This window comes from Nycticebus coucang, chromosome 18 (assembly GCF_027406575.1).
Source record: "Nycticebus coucang isolate mNycCou1 chromosome 18, mNycCou1.pri, whole genome shotgun sequence".
In the NCBI taxonomy this organism is placed as follows: Eukaryota; Metazoa; Chordata; class Mammalia; order Primates; family Lorisidae; genus Nycticebus; species Nycticebus coucang.
The window spans coordinates 33,233,816-33,255,411 of NC_069797.1; the positions used below are offsets into that span (position 1 = coordinate 33,233,816).

General features: G+C 47.2%; 1 protein-coding gene across 5 annotated transcripts in view; it reads left to right on the forward strand.

The window, feature by feature from the left end:
• The window catches only part of LYRM9 (LYR motif containing 9), a 44,478-nt gene extending 23,273 nt beyond the window's left edge, over positions 1-21,205 (forward strand). For 2 of the 5 annotated variants that reach the window (XM_053570118.1, XM_053570119.1), the window contains exons 2-4: positions 14,306-14,449; positions 16,030-16,122; positions 17,502-21,205. In XM_053570118.1, coding sequence (XP_053426093.1) covers positions 14,324-14,449; positions 16,030-16,122; positions 17,502-17,519 — 237 coding nt within the window. In that variant the 5' untranslated portion in view covers positions 14,306-14,323 and the 3' untranslated portion in view covers positions 17,520-21,205. Of the gene's footprint in view, positions 1-4,296; positions 4,382-7,182; positions 7,233-10,206; positions 14,450-16,029; positions 16,123-17,501 lie in introns of those variants that run through there. The other 3 variants (XM_053570117.1, XM_053570116.1, XM_053570115.1) reach the window with 3 other exon arrangements.
• Positions 21,206-21,596: the final 391 nt, after the last annotated feature.

Sequence of the window (21,596 nt, forward strand, 5' to 3'; positions counted from 1 at the left end):
ATTTATTATTCTTATTTTTAATTAATTAATTAATTTTTTTACTGTTAAATCATAGCTGTGTACATTAGTGCAATCAAGGGGTATAATGTGCTGGTTTCATATACAATCTGAAATATTCTCATCAAACTGTTCAACATAGCCTTCATGGCATTTTCTTAGTTATTGTATGTAGACATTTGTATTCTGCCTTTAGTAAGTTTTGCCTGTACCCATTCTAAGATGCACAGTAGGTGTGGCCCCACCCACTACCCTCCCTCCACCCTAACCTCCCCACTAAAATTTGGATTTAAAAGGCTGCATGTGGCTTTAAGGCTGTAGGTTCCCCATCCCAGGTGTCTGGGGTGTGGCGGGAATCTGCCTCAGGATGAGGTGGGAATGTCAGGAAGCCAGGGGAGAGATCTGTGAGTTAGGATTTACAGGAGGAGCATGGTGGAAGGGACATGATGCATTTGAGCATCTGAAAGCCTCTGTGGCCTCCGCAGTGGACCAGCGACGTAGAGTGAAGCTTAAAGAGGCCAAAGCCTGTAGGTCTTGTAGGATGTGGCTTATGTATTCAGAGAACACTGCGAAGCCATTAAAAAGAGTTACAGCTGGTCAGTGACAAGATTAGACCTGCCTCTAACAAAAAGCGGAAAAGAACAGGAGAGCCCCTATGGGAAGGACAGATTTCAGAGGCCACTCAGTTTGCTCATGCAGGAGTCTCACCAGATGTTTGCTGAAGTGGAAGGTAACTATTAACTACATATTTGATTGACCAGAACACCCTATTTCCTGACCAAGGTGAATAATGGTTTACCTTCATTAATTAATATTGCCCCTTTTTTCTGGGCTGGTGCACTTAACTCCAGCAGCCCTTTCTCTTGGGTACAGCATTAACAGGATAAAGTCCTACTTTTTTTCATTCTCCACTTCCCTCCTTTTCCCTCCCTCCTTCTTCCCCCTCCTTCCCCTCTTCCTCCTTCAAATAATCCTGTTTAGTAAAGTTGATTATTTCTATGGTCTCCACTTCTTTTAAGTGTGACATTTGAATCTTATCTCTGACCATCTCAAGACACTGCAGATGTGGTCATTGGGCACAGAATTATGCTTTGTGAAGAAGGTGATTCAAAGTGGATCTTTAGTCAAACGCCATCAAAAGGCAAAAAAGAAAAATGTTCCTAAATACATTCACTCCTTTGGTAATATTGCCATAGGCACATCCAGCGTGCATCTGTGCTTCTTATGAGAAAGGAAATTCCATTCCAAAGGTAATTTATGTAAAAAATTGTGTGTGTGTATGTTATTTACAATTTGAAATCGTGAGACATCGAACTTTTCATCTTTCAAGAGATGAAAAAGTGGAGACACGTATTCAGAGATGACATGCCTCTGATCACCAATGTGGTCTCACATGTGATCACTGTAAATAAATTAGTACAGAAGGCGCGGGAAATATATTAATAGACTACAAATACCCCAGCCAGCAAATTTAAATTTATGGCACTGCAGAAAGGAACACAAGACAGAGGACAAGGAAGGGGCTAAAACCCAATCAGTAAATTATTCTCCAGTATACATTATAGTCACAATTGTACCCTTTCCCCTCTTGTATTTCTTTATGTAAAAGTCTCAAAATCCTTGCTCATCCCCTTCTGCCACCTAGTTATTAAAGAAAAAAGATAATAGAAGTCTGAGATTTTTGCATAACCTTTATATCCAATATTTTCATTGTCTTAACAAATCTCAAGTAACACCTTGGAGTGGAGAAGAGCTATCAGTTCATGGGGTTTTCCATTCTTGCCCTGGTGTCCTCTTCTGGCGCATTCACTCATCACCCCATGCTGCTTATCCTGTGTTCTGGCAGGATTTGAGACATGCAAATTGCAAACTGGTAAATAGCAACTTTGCATATTTTGAATAGAAGAGAACAATGTGGTACCTCTCAGGGAAATCTGAGATAATGGGGAGCCAGAGCAAGGGGGCAGACTGAGGGTCCTAAGTATTTTCTTCAAAGTGTTTATTATGCTTATTAAATCTCTTGTACACTAATGAATTAATTTGAATGATTTACATGGTCAACCTTTGAGACAATAACCTGATTTAATCAGAGGATACAAATGTATCATTTCTCTTTGAGATCTAAAGGCAGGTTTTTTTTGTTTTTTTTTTTGGCCGGGGCTGGGTTTGAACCCACCACCTCCAGCATATGGGACCGGCGCCCTACTCCTTGAGCCACAGGCGCTGCTCCCTAAACGCAGGTTTAAAGTGGAATTATCAGGACTTCTCAGGTCTTTCCCTACAAATATTGGTTATAAACCCGCAGTTGCTCGTGCTAAATGACATCAAAATCAAGAGAATGTGGTGATCTATTTCTTAGGGGAATCAATAAACTCCCTTGTGAGAACATGTGCCCTAGACAGCCAACTCTTGGGTGACAAATTTCTCAAGTTAACAAGTCTTCCGACTCTGTTTATTGGTGAATATTGTGCACTGTTTGACATGAGGGTGTTCATTTCCTAAAATTTCACCGTAAATAAAAATGACGTGGTAAGAATGGTTGGGTTTTCATTAGATTATGGGTCTGGTGTCTTTTGGGGGAATATTTGGACTGGTAAAAATGCTTTAGTTTTACTACTAAAGTTGTTAAGAACCTAAGGTTGTTACCAAGTTAAAAGGATCAAGTTCAAATATTTTTAAATCTAGGTTTCCATCAGGACTCGGAAAAAAAACCCTGGAGATTGTTATTCACATCTCTTCTGCTTTGGGTTATTTCTTTCTCCTCGGTGCTTGCACATTTGTAAGGAATTTTTGTGAAAGGTAAAATCTTGTCTATTTGTAAAGACAAAAGAGGCACAAGTGATTCTGAAGGTGGAGCCTTTCGGAGGTAAAGTGAACAGCTTGCATCTTGAATATTTTATGAGATCTAGGTATTAGACCGATGTTTCTGATGCAGGAGCACAGTGATCTAGGAACAAAAGGGAGATGGGACTAGAGAGCGGACTGTGAAATTTCTTAAAAATTTTAAGTGATTCTAAGGCCGAACGTCAGAGTGGATGATGTTACTTCCGTTCCTAATAAGCGCTTTTAAAGCTTACTGATTTATTGATTGGGTCTGCGCTAATGATGTGCCCTCGATTATGCACGTGTAAATAAGAGGGTTGATTTATAAGGGCACAATCATATCTTTCAGATATATCGGTCCAAGTCTACATATTGAAAATAAATGGAGGCAATTATCTGAATATTTCAAGGGACACAACCCTTCATCCTCGCCTCCTCCCCCATTTAGAGGCAGTCTAAAAAAAAAGAAAAAGAAAAAAAGAAGAAGGAAAAGTCTAAAAAGGAAGTTAAGAAAAAATGAAAGAGGGAAAAGCCTAAAAAATACTTAAGAAATCTCCCCTGCTTCTCTTATCCTAAGAGGAGAAAAATAGATTTCCAGGTGCCGCCAGGGAGCAATGTTTTCCTTAAAAAAGAAAAAAGATGATGAAAGAAAAAGAAAAAAATGAAAAATGACAAGAAGTTGTCCTGTTAAATCAGCTACCCATGGAATCTGTGTAAGGAAATCAGCCTTTTTGTTACAAATAGGTTTAAAAAGCCCTAGAGAAGAGAGCCGTGAACAGAAGCGATATTATCCACTAACAACCTAACTCCCTTTCAGACATCAGCTCAGCATCATTGAACAGGGGGTTTATCTTAAGATAATGACTCATCTTTATTTCTTTCAGGATATAAAACTTGTATTTAAATCAATTCAGAGAAGCACTTTAGCTTTAAACATTAGCGAGCAGGGAGAGCCTATTTAATAAAACAGCATTATTTCATTTTCAAAAAATGATACTGGCAGTAGCTCCAAGTTTAAATTCTGTATTCTTTCCCTCAATTATAATCATAGATGGATCTGAAAAGAAGCATGCCTATTACTGTCATATTTATTCTTTTGACAGGTGTTAAGGGACCGAACATGAAATGATTCAAGACGCAGACTCCTATCCAAACACAATTCTTGTCATCAACATGAGAGGTTTAGGAAAAGTCCTCCAGCAGACCTTTTCACAGGTCTGGAACGCTCCTAATATTTTAGCACAACCACAGTCAGGATCATGGGGGAGAACTTGTCTTCAGGGCTGAGGTCCGGGGTAGCAACAGAGTAACAGACCGAAGGAAGCGTGGGCGCTGGAGGTAAAGAAGGCTGGTAGTTGGCGCCAGGTTGCTCTTTTCATTGGGCGGGGTGGGATCGAGGAGCCGGCACCCAGTAGGACCCCTAGTTCCGTGAGCGGCCGGCAGAGGGCGCTCGGCCACGGTCGCCAGGCGGGGGGGCGGGGCTGCGCCGCTCCGGGGGCGCAGGCGCACTCGTCGCCGCCGTGGCCGCGGCGTCCGGGGCTGGCGTCCCCAGTGGAGGCGGGTGAGCCGCGCCGCGCAGGCCGAGGGCGGGGGTGCGGGGGCAGCCGCGGTCGGAGCCACGCGGGGTGGCGGGGGCGGGCCAGGGATGTGGAGGCCGCGGGCGTCCTCCGACCCGTGCGAGGCCTAGGGGCACCTCCCCTTTGTCCTCCTCGTGCGCTCTCGCGTCCCCGGAGAGCCTCGTGCACTGAGGGGGCGGCTCGGCTGGTCTCAGGCCTTGCTGGGCTGCCTCGGAGGAGCAGGGTAGGCCTGCTTCGCGACGGGGTGGGCGCTGCAGGCCGCCCAGGGGTCTCCGGGCCACTACTGCGGTGCTGCGGCGTCAGCCTCAGTTTGTCCATTTTTAAAAGAGACGTGTCCCCTTTATGTCCCTCTTTGGGGAAGCCCATAAGCCTGAGTAACCTTAACATTTTGACTTATGCTTCTTAATAACGGGGCAAGTCCCTCCGTAGCCAAACCCCTTTAGCTCTTAGGATTAATCCTTTTTGCTGCTGCTGTTTTAAAAATCAGATTTGTTGAGATGTAATTTGCATAATATACAATTCACCTATTTAAAGCGCACAATTCAATGTCTTTTTAGTATGTTCACAGTGTTGGGCATCATTACCGTAATCAATTTTAGAACCTTTTCAAAAAGAAACACCTCCTTTAGCTCTCACCCCTCCATCTCTTCCCATTCCCCCCTGCCCTAGGCAACCGCTGATCTTCTGTCTCTGTATAGATTTGCCTTTTCTAGATATTTCTCATAAATGGAATCATACCTATGCAGCCTCTCGTGACTGGCTTCATTCACTGTACCTGATGTCTTCAGGGTTCACCCAGGTGGGAGCACGTGTCAGCACTTCATTTTTTGTTTGTTTGTTTTTTTGTAGAGACAGAGTCTCACTTTATGGCCCTCGGTAGAGTGCCGTGGCCTCACACAGCTCACAGCAACCTCCAACTCCTGGGCTTAGGCGATTCTCCTGCCTCAGTCTCCCGAGTAGCTGGGACTACAGGCGCCCGCCTCAATGCCCGACTATTTTTTGGTTGCAGTTCAGCCGGGGCCGGGTTTGAACCCGCCACCCTCGGTATATGGGGCCGGCGCCTTACCGACTGAGCCACAGGCGCCGCCCTAGTACTTCATTTTTTTATATTGCAGAATATTGTTCCATTGTCTGCACCACATTTCATTTATCCTTTCATCAGCTGCTGGACCTTCACACTCATCTTAACTCCTCACCACCACCTGACCAGACCCTCCTGGATCTGACCTGGCCTTGGACAGAATCTTCTTTGTTCTTGGTTTCTCTCCCTGGGCTAGGGCGGGCCTGAAACTCCTTTCCTCCCCTAGGCCTTGATGCTGGCTGCAAGCTGCTTTTTCTGTTCACCACCCCTCCAAGTTCTAGTTGTCCTTCAGTCCTCAGATTTAATGCCCCTCTCTCAAGAAACTTGGGACTCTTGACCAGGTGAGGTACCCCACGAACCATTCTCTCAGGGAACTGAATTCCACTTTGTACTATTGTATTATAATTGAATAATTGGTTTTTATTATTTTCTATTAGTATATGAGTTCCGTGGGGTTATTTCATCTCTTAGACACATGCACACCCATGTGTCAGGTGCTATGCTATACTAGGGATACAATCATGAACAAAATAGACTCCCTCCTTACATGGAGCTTCCATTCCAGTGGGTGAATACAGATAGAAACAGCTAAATCTGTTTAGTGAACAGTATCATGAAGAAAGAAGGGATTGTAGTGTGGTCAGAGATGTCCTTTTGAGTGAGACTTAGATATGAGGTGAGGGAGGGAAGGGAGTCATGTGGGTACTGGGGAAGGGGTCAAGGATGTGATGGTCAGTAAGGGGCCAGAAGGAGGAATGTAAGAGGAAAAGCATAAACCCGGAGCCTTCCGCTCAGGGATCATCTCAGATGAGCCCTGGCTGTGTGGAGAAAGCAGGAGTTTTGAATTTTGTACCTGGGTATGAAGCCAATCCGTGGCTCTAATTCTGTGTGACCTTAAGTCTCTGCTTTCTTCCTCTGTAAAGTGGCAGTGGTAATGGAGTTGTAGATTAGATAGTCCCTGCGGAGTTCCCAGCCCAGTGTTTGAAGCCTGGTAGGTGTATAATCCATGTTAATTGCCTCCTGGGAGTCACAAGTGCACAAGTCACAGCTCACAAGTGATGGAGCCAGGATTCGAATCTAGACTCTTTAATCCCAAAGACCATGAATTTAACCTCCAAGTTCAGTCTGTGGCTAAAATGCAGGAAATGTGAGAAGAATGGCAGTAGGTGAGATGGATAAGTTGGAACAGATTTCAGAAGGCCATGGGTGAAGAACTTCCCACAGAGGTTTTGGGGAAGAGGAGGGACAGGGTGTACTTTTTAGGAAGTGCCCTTAGGTAGTGCTATGTGGACTGGACTGGAAGGAGAGAGACTAACAAGGTATTGGGGGAGTCCAAGCAAGGCCTGGATGCAGAGCTGGGAGCCTAGTGCCTTTGGGGATAAAGGGAGCTTGGAGGAAGGGGGACGTTAGAACCTTGATGGTGTGGTAGAGGGGCTAGAGAAGGCAGAAACCTGCCCTGGTTCTAGCTTGGGTGAGCATATATGTGCAAGATGGAGCCCTGGAGTAGACGGGGCAGGAAGCAGAACCACTCCATTCCTATTTTTCACCTTTCCCTGTCAAGAAGAGTAATTGCATATTTAAAAAATGGCCTGTGCTGGCTTAATTTAGCTTGTATCAGTGCTCAATAGGGTATAATTTCTGTCTATTTTCTGCAGTTCCATTCTGTCTTTTTTTAATATATGACTTTTTTCCATTTATTTTTAGGTACCCTATGTCGAGACATAGGTTGGGGAAAAGGACATCAGGGTTAAATGGTACTGTAGGCCTCTTTCTCAGCACCTGTACCAGCACTCCCACTTGGCTCCCAGGAAATTTCCTTTGTAGCTTTATTTTCTCTCTTTTCCTTTATTCTGTCCTATTCTCTTTTGGATTTTGTAGAAGCTTTTTGTTAAGCGTTTCTTAGCTGCCCTTTCCTTAATCTGTGTAGTTGATGTCAGCCCCTGGTGACCCCCCGCCCCCATCTATATGCAAGGGGAAGCTACAGATGATGTCCTTGTGGTTCAAAAGGTTTTGTAGAGAAGATTGAAAAGTACTGGATAATAGTAAAGTCAAGTCCTTTTATAAACTCTTCAACTTGGTCCTGCACAAGCCCTCAGAGAGTTCTTTTGTGGGCTCCTTAGCCCTGATCCTATCAGCACATTTTTATGATTGGCTTGGATATGGAGATGGGCAGGTAGTGTCATGAAGCAAATAAGGGCATGAGCTTTGGAATGAAATAGATCTACATTTGATTCCTTACCGCTTAACTAGCCATATGATTTCTGGCAAGTTACTTAACCTCTCAGAATCTCAAATTCTTCCTCTATAAAATGAGGCTAATGATACCAACCCTATAATATTGTTGTAAGGTTGAAGTGAGATAACATGAAAAGCTTTCATAAATTTGCCTGTGCATTCACTCCCTGAATGGTAGGTAGGAGGACATGCTGTGAGCTTAGCAGAAAGTTCTGGGTCAGAGAGCCAGGTACAGCAGACTGTTCATCTCTGTGGCCCTAGGGCCAAGTCCAGAATTGTACACATGCTGGATGCTCTGAATGATGCTGCATGGGTGACTGATGATTACAACAAAAAGAGTTAATTTCTTTCTCTTTGTGTCCCCCATTTGTACGTGATATGTGATTGTTTCTATGCTCTTGTTATGATGAGTTGAGTTGGATAACAGAGTCAGACACCCCAAAGATTGTGGCAGATTGTGACTGGACTAAACTCATAAAACACAAGATAGAAAAACAGAGTTAAGAATAGCTCATGGAAGGCTCGGTGCCTATAGTGCAGTGGCTTGGGTGCCAGCCACACACACCAGAGCTGTTGGATTCGAACCCAGCCCGGACCTGCCAAAAAATAATGACAACTACAATCAAAAAATAGCTGGGCATTGTGGCAGGCACCTGTAGTCCCAGCTACTTGGGAGGCTGAGGCAAGAGAATCACAGAAGCCCAAGAGTTTGAGATAGCTGTGAGCTGTGATGCCATGGCACTCTACCAAGGGCAACATGGTAAGACTCTGTCACCCTCCAAAAAATAAAAAAGAATAGCTCATGGAAGAAAGGTGCCTCTGAGCCAAACACCAGGGCCACATGAGGGCCCAAGCAGAGAATGTAGTTTGAGAACATTCCTTGAATTCTGAGGTCAAAGGAAGTGATCGGGCCACTGCTTGGTGGAGCTGGTTTATATAACTATTGTTTTCCCATTGGGAAGTATGTTTGAAATTAATATCAGTAATGAGCTATGTATGTCCCAAGGAGGGAAAAGTTTTAGGAGATGATAGCATTTGCAGGATGCTTACATTGGAAAAGGGATGGTGTGTGGTAGAGAGGTAGGCTGGGATAGTTGACTGAATAATGAAAAGGTGAACTTGGGGGTGGGTTAGAGAAGACTAGCTTCCAAGGGCAGAGCTCAGACTAAGAGTAGTATTTACAGTGGTAGTGTTCAACTCAGACCCAGATAGACTTTCCAGCAGCTTGAGCAGGGTGAAAATGGAGTGCTCGTGAGTTCTCTGCCACAGGGGAGCATATGATGGGGGAAAGCTGGATGACTCTCCACCAGGTGAGAGAACTGTTCGTTGTGAAAAGTTTCAAAATGCAGTAGACCTTCTGTAAGGTTGACCACCCAAGGGACTGTAACAAATTGGTCAGTATATGGAAGTGATCAACATAAGGACCTTCCATTGAGTACATGTGGTGCATGTCTGGCCTATGAATTTTCAGCTTAAGGAGGTGGTCAACTATGGAGGTTCTGCTGTATATAGACGTTAGATAATAGCACAGTGTTCACCTTTAGTGTCTGCCATCTAAATATAGTGTTAACATGTCATCACATTTCTTTATCTATCTTACTCAGTCTCTTCTTTTGGTTATCTGTTACTGAACTGTTTGTAACTAAGTTGCAGACCTGATGCTGTATCATGTCTAAATACTTCACTAGCATCTCCTAGTGAAGGATAAAGGCACTCTCCTTCATAACCACATCATCAGTATTATACCCAAGACAATTAATTAATAATAATTCACAGTATCATTTAATATCCAGTTATGGGAAGATTTCAGTGGGAGGTTGAAAAAGCACTGTGACCACTATGTGGAAGATGGCTGGTGGGGATCTGAGGGCAGGTGGATGCCCTTCTAGTAATCGGGTAAGCGCCTGAACTAGAAGCCTAACCTATAGTAATGCAGAGCAATGAGGGCTAAGCCTGGTAGCAGGGTGCTGGGTCAGTGAGGACCTCTAGGAGAAGGTGCCAGAGCACAGACCTGAGTGTTGAAGAGTCAGGAGATCTGCAGGCAGCAGAGCGGGGACACTGGAGGCAGAAGGTGAAGGATTGTTCAACAAACAGATATTAAACATCTATTGCAATGATAAATTTTATGTGTCAACTTGACTGGACTATGGGATGCCCAGATATTTGCTCAAACATTATCCTGGGTGTTTCTGCAAGGGTACTTTTGATGAGACTACCATTAAATTGGTAGACTAAGTAAAGTAGATTGCCCTCTACAGTGTGGATGGACCTCCTCCAATCCACTGAAGGCCTGAATAGAATGAAAACTGAGCTTTCCCTGAGTAAGACAGAATGCTCTTGCTGACTGCCTTCAAACTGGGACATTGGCTCTATCTGGCTGTATGCAGCTTCCAGCCCTTATACTCAAACTGAGACCTTGGGTCTGCAGATGTTAGATTTGCTGGCCTCCATTATTGCACAGGCCAGTTCCTTATAATAAGTCTCACACACATATGCCCTTCTTTTTGTTCATTTTCTTTAGAGAAGCCTGACTAATACATCTGCTACATGCTGGACATTCTGTCCCAATGTTGAGACCATAACAGGCTAGCACAACAAGGGCGGTCACAGAGGATGCTATTCAGGGCTTAGTGTGCCTCACGGGGCTGGAGGGTAAGAGGTGCAGGTAAAGGGTAGGCAGGGGCCAGATCAAGAGGGGCCTTGTGGGCAGTGGGAAGGAGTCTGGGTTTCATTCTGTAGACTATACTTTCTGCACTTCCTGCCACTTTTCATGATTTTGCCATGCCCTCATTTCAAGTGGATTGTTTGATACACTGAAAAAATAAATTTTATACCCATTTAAAAAAACGCTTAAAAACTGTGAAAACATGGGTACTTCATGTTTTCATTGCACATGAATATAAACATAAAATTATTAATCATAAGATGTTGGTCCATTTAATTCTTTTTGTAGAGACAGAGTCTCACTGTACTGCCCTCGGGTAGAGTGCCGTGGCGTCACACGGCTCACAGCAACCTCCAACTCTTGGGCTTACGCGATTCTCTTGCCTCAGCCTCCCGAGCAGCTGGGACTACAGGTGGTCCATTTAATTCTTAAAATTATTTTAGGTATTTGTCCCACATTTTGGGAAAAGTTGCCATGAATGACGAGGGGTAGGAGTGGATAGCAGGGGCCTTCGGAAGGGACAGGTGTTTTGGAAAGATTCAGGCTGTTGAGTGGAGAATAGATTGTAGGGAAGTGGTTTAGAAAACAGGGAGACTGTTGCAGTTGTCCCAGTGACAGGTCTGAATCGGGGTGTGCAGTGGAGTGGGGTGTGTGTGTGTGTGTGTGCAAATCTGAGAGGCCATACAGAAGTAGAATTTGATGGGATTTAAAACCAAAGGCATGGGGCTTGAGGGAGAAGGAGGAGTCTGGATTGCCTGGGAAGAGGGAGGTGCCATCACAGAGGCAGGGGGCTGGCGGGCAGGCTAAGCAAAGCAAGCATTGCTAGGGCTAAAGGGTTTGACTCCAGCCTTACCAAGGATGCTGTGAGGGTCATTGCCCCTTAAATAATGGCAAACCCACGCTTTAAATTAAATTAAAGCACTTTTAGGTTTAGTTCCACTAAGTGGACCCACACATGTATTCTCTACTAGTTATTACTGAGAATGACTAAGTATTATAATTGAGCTGAAAATAATCTGCCGCCCATACTTGCTGGGTTGGTTACTAAGTATTGCTTGGGGTTTTTAAGCAAGGAAACAAAGTTGTGCTCCTTCCAAATGTTAATTTTGAGGACTCCAGATGGTGACCATCTGTTCCACGACTAGCATTTTACAATATTTGATTACTACTTTATATAGTTTGGGAAAACCTGCCAAGGGAGTCTGCCCATCAGGTTGGGGGCTTTGGTGGTATGTTCTCCGTGGTTGCCCTTGAAGTCTTGGCCACCATTCTGTGGTGTTCCCACTGTCTGTGAACGAGTGGCTAGTCAGACTGGCAAAGTGGTGATTCATAGCAGGAGGAACGTGAGGAGCCCTGTCCTTTTCAAACTCTTCCTTAAGAGCTGGAACCGTCAGAAGCTCCTCAGGGAAGATTTGAAACTGCCTTCAGGTAGGTGGTTTTAGGGCTCAGGTGAATCCTTTGGGCTTGGTTTCTCTCAGGGTCTCAGCTCTGCCGTCTGCTCTGTGGCTGTGGCCCCAGGCTGCAAGAGGAGGCAAAAGGGCTTCACTGCGACAGATCCTCTCAGCCTCAAGTTTAGTGCGAAGGAGCTGGAGTCCTTTTGGCCAGTTCTGTGGCGGTGTTGAGATTTACTCTGATCAGCCCAGCTTTTGTCATGTGTCCATCTCTGCAGCAATCCCTGTACCCGTGTGAATGCTGGGCTCTGATTGGTCAGGTCGGGGGTGGAGTCCCACTCAGCCCTTGGGGGCTGAGGGCTTGGAAGGTGTTTACCCCAAATCGCACGTTAGGGCTGTTACCAGAGAGGAGACTAGATGAGGAGGCGGACAACCACCTCTCCACACCAGTGTCAGATTAGAGCCCGGAGAACCAGGAGGAATTGGCTAGCTTAGCTGTGGAGACACATTTATTGTTGCCAGGAAGATAATGTGTCGGAAATAGAATGAAGAAGCCTCTGAAACCACTTACTTCATACGTTTCCTTTCTTAGTTTAAGGGCACCCAATAGATTTGGTGTTCTGGTTCTTTCTTTTATTGCGGGGGGTGAGGTGGGGTGGGGGGCAGAGGAGTTGTCTTTCTTTTATGTTCCTTAAAATTAAGGCCAGTCACTAAATCTCTTTTAGCTCCTTCTTCTGGAACATAGGGCTTCTTAGAGGGGAAGTCTGTAGAGGAGGTAATAGATTAATGCAGTTCCGTGAGCAGGCAGGGAGTGGGGCCCACTGCGGGACGTGCTCAGCCAAGGAGAGCATGTGAGACCAAGCTCAGCAGATGAGACCCTGGTGGTGTGGGGGGAGTCGTTGTTGCGCCACAAATCAGGCACTGCAGCCCCACAGAGTGATTCCCTTTGTCCCCAGGGAGGGACAATCAGGATGGGGCTCCTGGAGGAAATCCATTGAGCTGGACTTGGATGGATGAATGAGCTTCCCCACATAAGAGGTGGGGAAGGGAGCTCCACGAGGTTAGGGAGCCGCATGTGCACAGGCACCAGAGGTGACATACTTGATGGTTTGGGGGATCTGGGAGAAGTTGGTATGGATGTGTCCAGGACATTGGTTATAGAGCTCATTCAGTGTCAGTCAGTATGGAGGAGGCGAGCGACAGGCTGGGGCAGGGACACCAGGCAGGCTCCAGACAGGAGTTTTAGGTGGGGCTGGTAGGGCAGTGAGCACACATTAGGGCACTTAATGAAAGCTAAGCAAGTCCATGTGTTCTAGAATCAATATCGAAAACAATCTATATTGTCATAGTTTCCTTAAAAAGAAGAAAAAGAGATCAGGCTAGAGGTGTGAGTTCTTTGGAGAGAGCCTTGATACAGAGTTAAGAATACAGGCGTTGCAGACCAGGAGAGCATGCTGTATAATTCCACTTACACAAAACTCTAGAAAATGCAAACGCATATATAGTGACAGAAAGCAGAGCAGTTGCTTGGGGACGGGCAAGTGGGGAGGGCAGGAGGGCGAGATTACAAAGAGGTGTGCGGTAACCTGGGGGTGCTGGATACATTCAGTCCCTTGATTATGGTGATGGTTTCTGAGGTGTGTACATACCCTAGAACCTCTCAGTTGTACACTTTAAATATGTACATTTGGTTGTGTGTCAGCTATACCTCAATAAAGTCTGGAGCCAGACTTCCCGTGTTCAAATCCCAGCTCTGCCTAACAGCTGTGTGACCCTAGGCACATTCCCAGACCTCTTTGTGCATACTTCCCTCATGTATGCACTCATCACATAGAATGTGATAGGACAAACAGGTGCTCATTGTTATTCTTACTAATAACACACAGCAAAGCGAAATCATGTTCCAGGCTCTGGGTGCACCGTAGCAACTGTGTGCAGCTGGTTCTTTATGCAGAGGCCCCTGGAATGGTGCTACTGGAGCCTCAATGTGCATGCAGATATCAGGGACACCCTGTTAATATGCAGGTTTGGTCTAGTAGGTCTGGGGTGGGACCTGAGACTGCATTCCCATGAGCTTCTAGGATGCCAGTTTTGCTGGTCCTGGACCATACTTTGAGTAGTAAGGCGCAGACCCAAGGGAGTCTGTTCTTCTCCCTTCTGTTGCCTGGTGCCCTCATCAGGATGTGCCTGGCTGACATCAGTCAGAGCTGCTTTCTCAGGATTGCCCTTCTGGGCCTTCTAGCCCTGCCTTATCTCTTCTGCTCCGCCTACCCGTCAGGGATGCCTCCTCCTTCACCATCCCAAGTTGGGCTCCAGAAAGATGACACCAGGGAGGAGGCTGGGCGTCTCCTTCCACCCTTGCCTTTGGTCTTTGTGGGCCTGCCCTGGGCAGCGAGTGCAGGCTCCTTGGGTGGGGCTTGAGGCCAACCCGGCCTCTGCTCTGTGTCCAGCCTGCTTCACGGGACTGGGGCCTGAGGGCGGGGCTGAGTGTAGAACTTGGCTTGATGCCTTAGGAGTGATACTCTGTGTTTTCCAGGGACAGAGGGTCTTGCGAATGGCCCCACTGCCGGGGGCAGAGCTGGTCCAGAGGCCGCTGCAGCTCTACCGATACTTGCTGCGCTGCTGCCGGCAGCTGCCAGCCAAGGGCATCCAGGAGCATTACAGACATGCTGTCAGGCAGGTGGGAGCAGGGCTCTGCGCTGGGGGCCTTACGCTAACAGAGGCCTCAGTGTGGGGGGCCTTGGAGGCCAGGGCCAGGGTAAAGGGTAGTCTTCAGGCGGTGGTGGGGTGGCAGTTTGGTTAGAGCCAAAGGAAACCAATGCTAGGCAGTCCATCTCCTCTCTGTCCTGGAAACAGAGTGCGTCAGGGCATGGGTGAGGCAGCCGAACGGAGGATTAGGGTAGAGTGTGGGACACAACATGGTTCTGACAGGCCTCCCTACCAACAGTGCACAACCTGAATTTCATCACGAGAAAACATCAGGTGAATCCAAACTGAGGGACCATCTGTCACAACTGCCTGGCCTGTACTCCTCAAAAATGTCAATGTCTTGAAACACAGAGGCAGAAGAGCTGTTCTGGATTGAAGGGGACTAAAAAGATGTGACAACTAAATATAACACACAATCCCACATTGGATCCGGGACCAGCAAAAAACATTACTGTAAAGGACATTCTTGGGGCAGTGCATGACATTGGAATATGGATTGTAGATTAGATAATAGTGTTGTATCCATGTTAAGTTTTCTGAATTTGATTACTGTGGTTATGTAAGAGAATGCCCTTTTCATTAGCAAGTGCACAGTGGAATGTGTAGAGGGAAAGGGCATGATGTCTGTGACTTAGTAACTTAAATCCTTCTGGAAAAAAACTTAGGTATATACATACAAAGAGAGAACTATAAACTCAGTGTGGCAAATGTTAACTGGTGATTCTGGCAGGGAATTTTTTTGTATTATTCTTGCACCTTTAAGTTAGGAATCATTTCCAAATAAAAAGTTAAAAACTAAAACTTAAACAAATGTTAAGGTGAAAAGTAAAAAAAATAGAGGTAGCCCCAGAGGGCTGTGGAAACATGGAGAAGGGAGCAGTGAGCTGGTTGGTGTTGAGGTGGTTCCTAAAGGTGGGTGGGAGGCTGTGTAGGGTTGGGAGTGACAGGCCTGGGAGGTGCTGGTTCTTTTTGAAGGGCTCTGAGCACCACTCCAGTAAACTGCATCTCAGGTCGCTTCTTGAGGGCGAACCTCTGGTTGGGAGCTCACAGCAGCACCCCCTCTGCACTGGGTCTGGCTGGATTTCCTACCAGCCACCCTTCACTCTTCCCTTCCTTGTTGGCTTTCCACACTGGGCCAAAGAGGCCTCTTCCCCCCGGATGCAGGGCCCAAGCAGAGGTCTCACAGTGGTGAAAGCAGCTTCCCTGAGGAGCAAACTAAACAGGGATTGAAGTTTCTCCTTGGCCTCTGCTGCCTCATAACCTTTGGGCCCAGCTTCATTTGGGGGCCAGTCTTCCTTTTTGCAACTGTCCTGCTGTCTGGAGTATGAGCTTTGCATTCAAACAGACTGTAAAATAGAATTCAAATGCCAATCCTTAGCAGCAAGTTAGGATTTCTTAGCCTCTGTTTCCTTATTTTTAAGGGCAATAATCGTAATGAAGAGAGATGCTGAGTATAAAACCCAGGCATGTACCTGGGCTCTGAGCAATACTCAGAAGCTGCTCATCCTGGGAATTTTGCTGAGTCATCTTTCCTTGTGCTTAAACTTCTAGAGTTTCCGGGTTCATTCAGATGAAGACAACCCTGAGAGAATCCAGCAGATTATTAAGAGAGCCATTGAAGATGCTGACTGGATCATGAACAAAGTAGGTTCTTGGCTCCTGCCTCCACCTGCACGGTGGGGTGACACTGCTGTGATGTCCGTGACCACTAGGGGCCGCCCCTGCCCTACAGTTGAGAGTGTGCTGAGGCAGTTCCCAGCCCACTGCCCCCCTCCTCCAGAAGCTCAGATTCTTCTGGTTGCATTTATTTTCTGCAAGGTGGAGGGCTGATGGTGTCACCTTTCATCCTTAAAAGTGAATTTCTGCCTAACAGCGCTGAATGAGCTGAGAAGGGGCCGCAGGGAGAAGAGGACAGTTTTCTGGGAGGGAAGGGATGCAATAGTGTAAGGCTGGCGGCGGCACTGTGCCGTCTCAGAGAGGAGGGCTGTCTTGGGGAGTGAGCGCCCTGCCTCTGGGGGTATTCGTCCTAGGGTAGGAATACGAGGAAATACTCAAGGATCTGTTTTTGTGGAGAGAGGGAGTCAGGAATGTAGACTGGCTTCTTGACCCTTAGTCCTGGTATTAGAAGAACCTAGCAGGGGGCGGGGGTGGGTGGAGAAGAACCTTGCGAGCTAGAGTATGCCCCACCTCTCTGTCCTCACTCAGATTCTCCACATCTGGGGCCCAGGGTCCCAATTTTTAAACTCAGTGATGGGACTAGCTGGCTTCTGAGTGTCCTCCTCTGCCTGAGATTATTTTTCCTCCAAACAGGACTCACAGAGAAGGGTGGGTGCCTCCACAGTTTCAATTCTACTGTCTCCAGTTTCTTTTTCTTTTTCTGAGGTGACGTCTTGCTGTGTTGCCCAGGCTGGTCTCAAACTCATTGGCCGTGTCTTCCTGCTTATCTCCTGAGTAGTTGGGATTACAGGTCTGAGCCACTGTGCTCAGCTAATGTCCTCAGTTTTTTTATCATCCTCCCTCTCCTGTCCCATCACTTTCCTTTTTCATTAAAGAAGAAAGGGAGTCCAGGTGTGAACTAGAGATTTGACTTGTCAGGGGCTCCTGACTGGGCTTCACCACCTTTGGGAAGCCCCTGCAGGAAGCAGGTGAGGCCCAGATCACGAAGACTCCAGATTTCACCAGAATACCCCCCATCGGCTTCCCTCCCCCAATTTTTTTTTAAATTTATTTTTTGTTTTTTGAGACAGAGTCTCGCTTTGTTGCCCTCATAGAGTACCATGGCGTCACAGTTCACAGCAACCTCAAACTCTTGGGCTTGAGCTATTCTCTTGCCTCAGTCTCCCAAGTAGCTGGGCCTATAGGCACCTGCTACAACACCCGGCTATTTTTTGTTACAGTTGTTATGGTTTAGCTGGCCTGGGTCGGGATCGAACCTGCCACCCTCAGTGTACGTGGCCATGATGTAACCACTGTGCTATGGGTACCGAGCCCCCTCCCCCACTTCTAATCTCTCTGTCTTGCAGTATAAAAAACAAAACTGAGACTCTGAGGCCCAGCGAGTGAAGCCGTCCTGAACACGTGTGAAGCTGAGAGACCTCTCTTCTTTTGGAACTCGGCAGCAGCAGCAGCTGTTTTGAAATAATCATCGGCCTCATCAGCTGAAAGAGCGAAACATCAGGAGAGGGAGAAGCTGACTTGGCTCAGACGATTCTTCTCGCCGCAGCCATGTTTCCAGCATCCTTTATGTTTGCTCTTCCAGCCAGTAATGATGTGAAATTAGGAGAGAATATGGTGTTTTTTTGTTTTTTTAGTGTGTTTTTTGTTTTTGTTTTTTTGTTTTTTTACTTTGCTCTGAAAGTGATTCATTTATTCTGGAGATCTCTTTACCACTCTTTGAATCCCAATGTAGACATTCCCTCAGGTGGCAGCCTGTACCGAAGAAAGAGGGTGGGTCTTAGAACCAGACAGATCTGGATTTAAACCCCCCTCAGTGGCTTTTCACAGGTATTGCCTTGGAGCTCAGCTTCCTCTTTTGTGAGGATCAGATGAGATGGAGTTGAAGTGCCTAACACAGGGTACGGTACAGGATAGCAGCAGTCAATGTCCCCTCTGGAGGAACCACTCCTGCTGCACCTCCTCTGCCCCAGCACACACCATGTCGGGTCGTAGTCATCTCTTTGTAGCTTACTCTGTCCGGCTTGTGGCCCCTGAGCCCTCATTGCTGTACAGTGCCTCGCCGTCTGCCAAAGATCTGTTCCTCCTGGCTCCCACGTCTCCATGCCCCGTCAGTACTTGCCTTCAAGCAACTTGTAGTGTTCTTGAGTTTGTAGTGTCTTTGAGGTGGTGAAATGTGCACTACGTGGACAAGGAAGAGGGCCAAAGCAGTGGCAATAGACACTGGTGGGTTCAGTGTCTGTGGACCCGTGACCGGCCCTTCCCTGTGTTGCCACCATGACTAAAGAACAGAAGGGAGGGAAGGAGAGTGGGCTCCGGGAGAACTGGCCTGAGTGGATAGGGCAGCCTGAGATACCAAGAGAAGGCACACAGGGGCGCTCAGCCGGAGGGATAAGCTAGCATGTGTTTGTGTCCTTGCAATTTTGTGACTTCAGTGACTCAGACACCTCTGTATGTACACGTGTACACAGCTGACAATGAAGTAAACATATTGGTTTGTGAACCTCGTGTCTCTTTTCAACCCACATGCCGTTCATTCCTAATCACGTCTTCTCGGTACTGTGCTGTCGTACTCGCTGTTGGGATGCAGGAGAATCAGATACAAAGCTGCCCAGGAGGGATTGTTCTTCAGAGATGACCAGGCACAACTCCCTCCGTTCAGCAACAGCTGAGAAGGTCAGATTTGCCCCGCCAGGGTGAGGGCAAGCCGAGGGGTTTCAGGCCAGGCCAAAACTGAGCCAGTTCTCCATCCCTACCCCCACCGCCCCTGGAGCCAGGGCAGCCCAGCCTCAGGTGGTAGGTGTGTCGTGATCCCGGAGTGGGGTTGGTTGTATGCCAGGCCTGTCAGGAAAGAGAGGAGTAATGAGTAAAGGCAGGTTGGGGTTTGGGGAGGAGTTGGTGTCCTTGGTTCTTGACTGGTCCCCAGGGGTGATTCCATGATCTTTAGTTGATTGATAGGTGCTTGATCAGTTGTGCCGACTCACTAGGTGTCAAGACAGTGGGTGCCCAGCCCTGGAGTGAGGTGAGCTTGTGTGGGAACCACCCAGGGGTGGGGCTGGCTGCTTCCCACCGGCCCTTGTGAAGCCACGTTGGGGTCCCAAGACAGGGGAGGCAGGATTCACACAACAGGGACAGAGAGGTGACAGGGGCACTGCTTGAAGCCTGAGAGAGCCCCTCCTGTCCTCAGCAGCTGTCCTGTGCTCTCCCCTCCGACTTCCAGCCCTGGAGCCCTGCAAGGATTGGTAGGCCACAGCTCTTAAATGCACAGTTGAAAGTTTATAGAGTAGCCTCCCAAAATTTGAAGGAAATGAAAGCTGCTTGACCCAAGAGTCAGGCAGTGTGGTATGATGGAAGGTGCTCTAGAGCCAGACCTCAATTTAAATTCCAGCCTCGTTGCTTAGTGTGATTTGGGGTGGCTTCATTAACCTGTCAACCTCATTTTCTTCACCAGAATAGGTTGTACATCCTTCGGCTGATGAGATTAAGGCAGTGCACACAGGTGGGCTGTCAGCCATGCCACCGCCTCCCCTTGTCTTTGGATTCCCTAGTCATGCCCTTCTCTTTAGGGAGGTCCCGTTGTCTCTGTGGAGTCCGCTGTACAAGCACAGTGTCAGCTGGGAAGGATCTGCTGTCTACACCTTTGCTGGTGACCTGTTTGCACTCATGTTGCCTTTCTGGGGTTCATTTAGTTTATAAAAGCAAGAAAGACGCATCTGTCGCTAGAACACTCGTGCCTCCTTTGAGAGACACCGCCACACTGGAGGCTGATTCCTTGGGCAGTGTGGGTCTTTAGTCCTGCCACCAGCATGTGCTCCCTGGGACAGAGCCTGCCCTGCCTGTTATTTCCTGCCTTAGCACCCACCCTCATTTTTACTGAGCCCTTGCTGTCTGCATGGTCCTTCCTCTAAGGCAGTGGTTCTCAATCTTCCTAATGCTGCAACCCTTTAATACAGTTCCTGTGGGTTGCGACCCACAGGTTGAGAACCGCTGCTCTAAGGACTGTGAGGCAGAAGCTCACAGTCTAGGGAAAGGTAGATAGATGCGGATTGCTGGAAGGCTGAGCTATCGTGACTTATAGGATGTTATCCTAAAATAGATTTATCTTTTTCTCCCAGTACTCCTTTACATTTTTTCTGAAGGTTTTCCTTCTCCCCGTCCCAAGATGAAAACTGGGACAAGCCTCAAAATTTTCTGCTAATCTTAGGTTTAAAAACCCCAAAGCTGTGGTTTAATTTTAAGTCACAAAACAGACTCAATTCATTTAACTGAAATGTCCCATCCAGGTGAAATAAAATTTCAGAAGTTGAATTAAGGTTCGGGCATCTCCTGTCTTTCAGCTGGGATCTTTGCTAACTTGGGGAGGAGCATTCCAGGCAGAGGAGCAGTTTGAGCAAAGGCACAAAAAAAGCATCTGTTCCGGGACGCCCACGCTGTTCGGTGTGGTTGAGACACTGTGGTGTGTGGAGGAGGTGAGGCAGCAATGGGCCATGAGAACCCAATCCTGCAGTGCCTTGCAGGTCTTGCTAAGGAGTTTGGAACTTCTCTGGAGAGGTGACTTTGTAGTCGTTGCTCTATGTAATTTTCTCCCCAATCTGAGAGGGAACCCCTGGAGGTCAGGAACCATGCATTGGTCTTTGTAGACTCCTCTGGGCCAGGCTCAGCGCCTGTGGCTCAAGCGGCTAAGGCGCCAGCCACATACACCTGAGCTGGCGGGTTTGAATCCAGCCCGGGTCTGCCAAACAACAATGACGGCTGCAACCAAAAATTAGCCGGGCATTGTGGCGGGCGCCTGTAATCCTAATTACTTGGGAGGCGGAGGCAGGAGAATCGCTTGAGCCCAGGAGTTGGAGGTTGCTGTGAGCTGTGATGCCATGGCGCTCTACCCAGGGTGACAGCTTGAGGTTCTGTCTCAAACAAACAAAAAAAAGAATCCTCTGGGCCAGTTGTGTACCTGCTGCCCAGGCAGTGAGCCGGAAATGTTGACTGAATGAAAGAATGAGAATACCAGGCAATCTATGGTGTTTCTCTCTCTCTTTTTTTTTTTTTGTGTGTGTGTGTGGGGGGGGGACAGTTTACTACTTTACAGTAATGGGGAAGGTTGAGAGGTGATGGTTATTTCTTAGCTAAGTTGTCTCATCACTAATGCGTGGGAGTTGATTAGAGGCAAACCTGAGCAGGCACTGGTACTCTCACAAACCTCTCCAGGAAGTTTGTCTCGATGCAGAGAGCGTATCTCCCCCAAAGCCAAGGTTACCAAACTTCCTCCTAGCTTTCTGAAATGAATCTGTCCCTCTGTCCGCCTTGCCTCCCTAAGAGGTGGACATTACAAACAATCCCCCTTTGTACCATGTCAGGGGAGGCTTGGCAGGTTGGAATCCCTAAGAACAGGTGCTAGAATCCAGGTCAGGTTTCTCTAAGTCACTCTGTACTTCTACTTGAGGAAC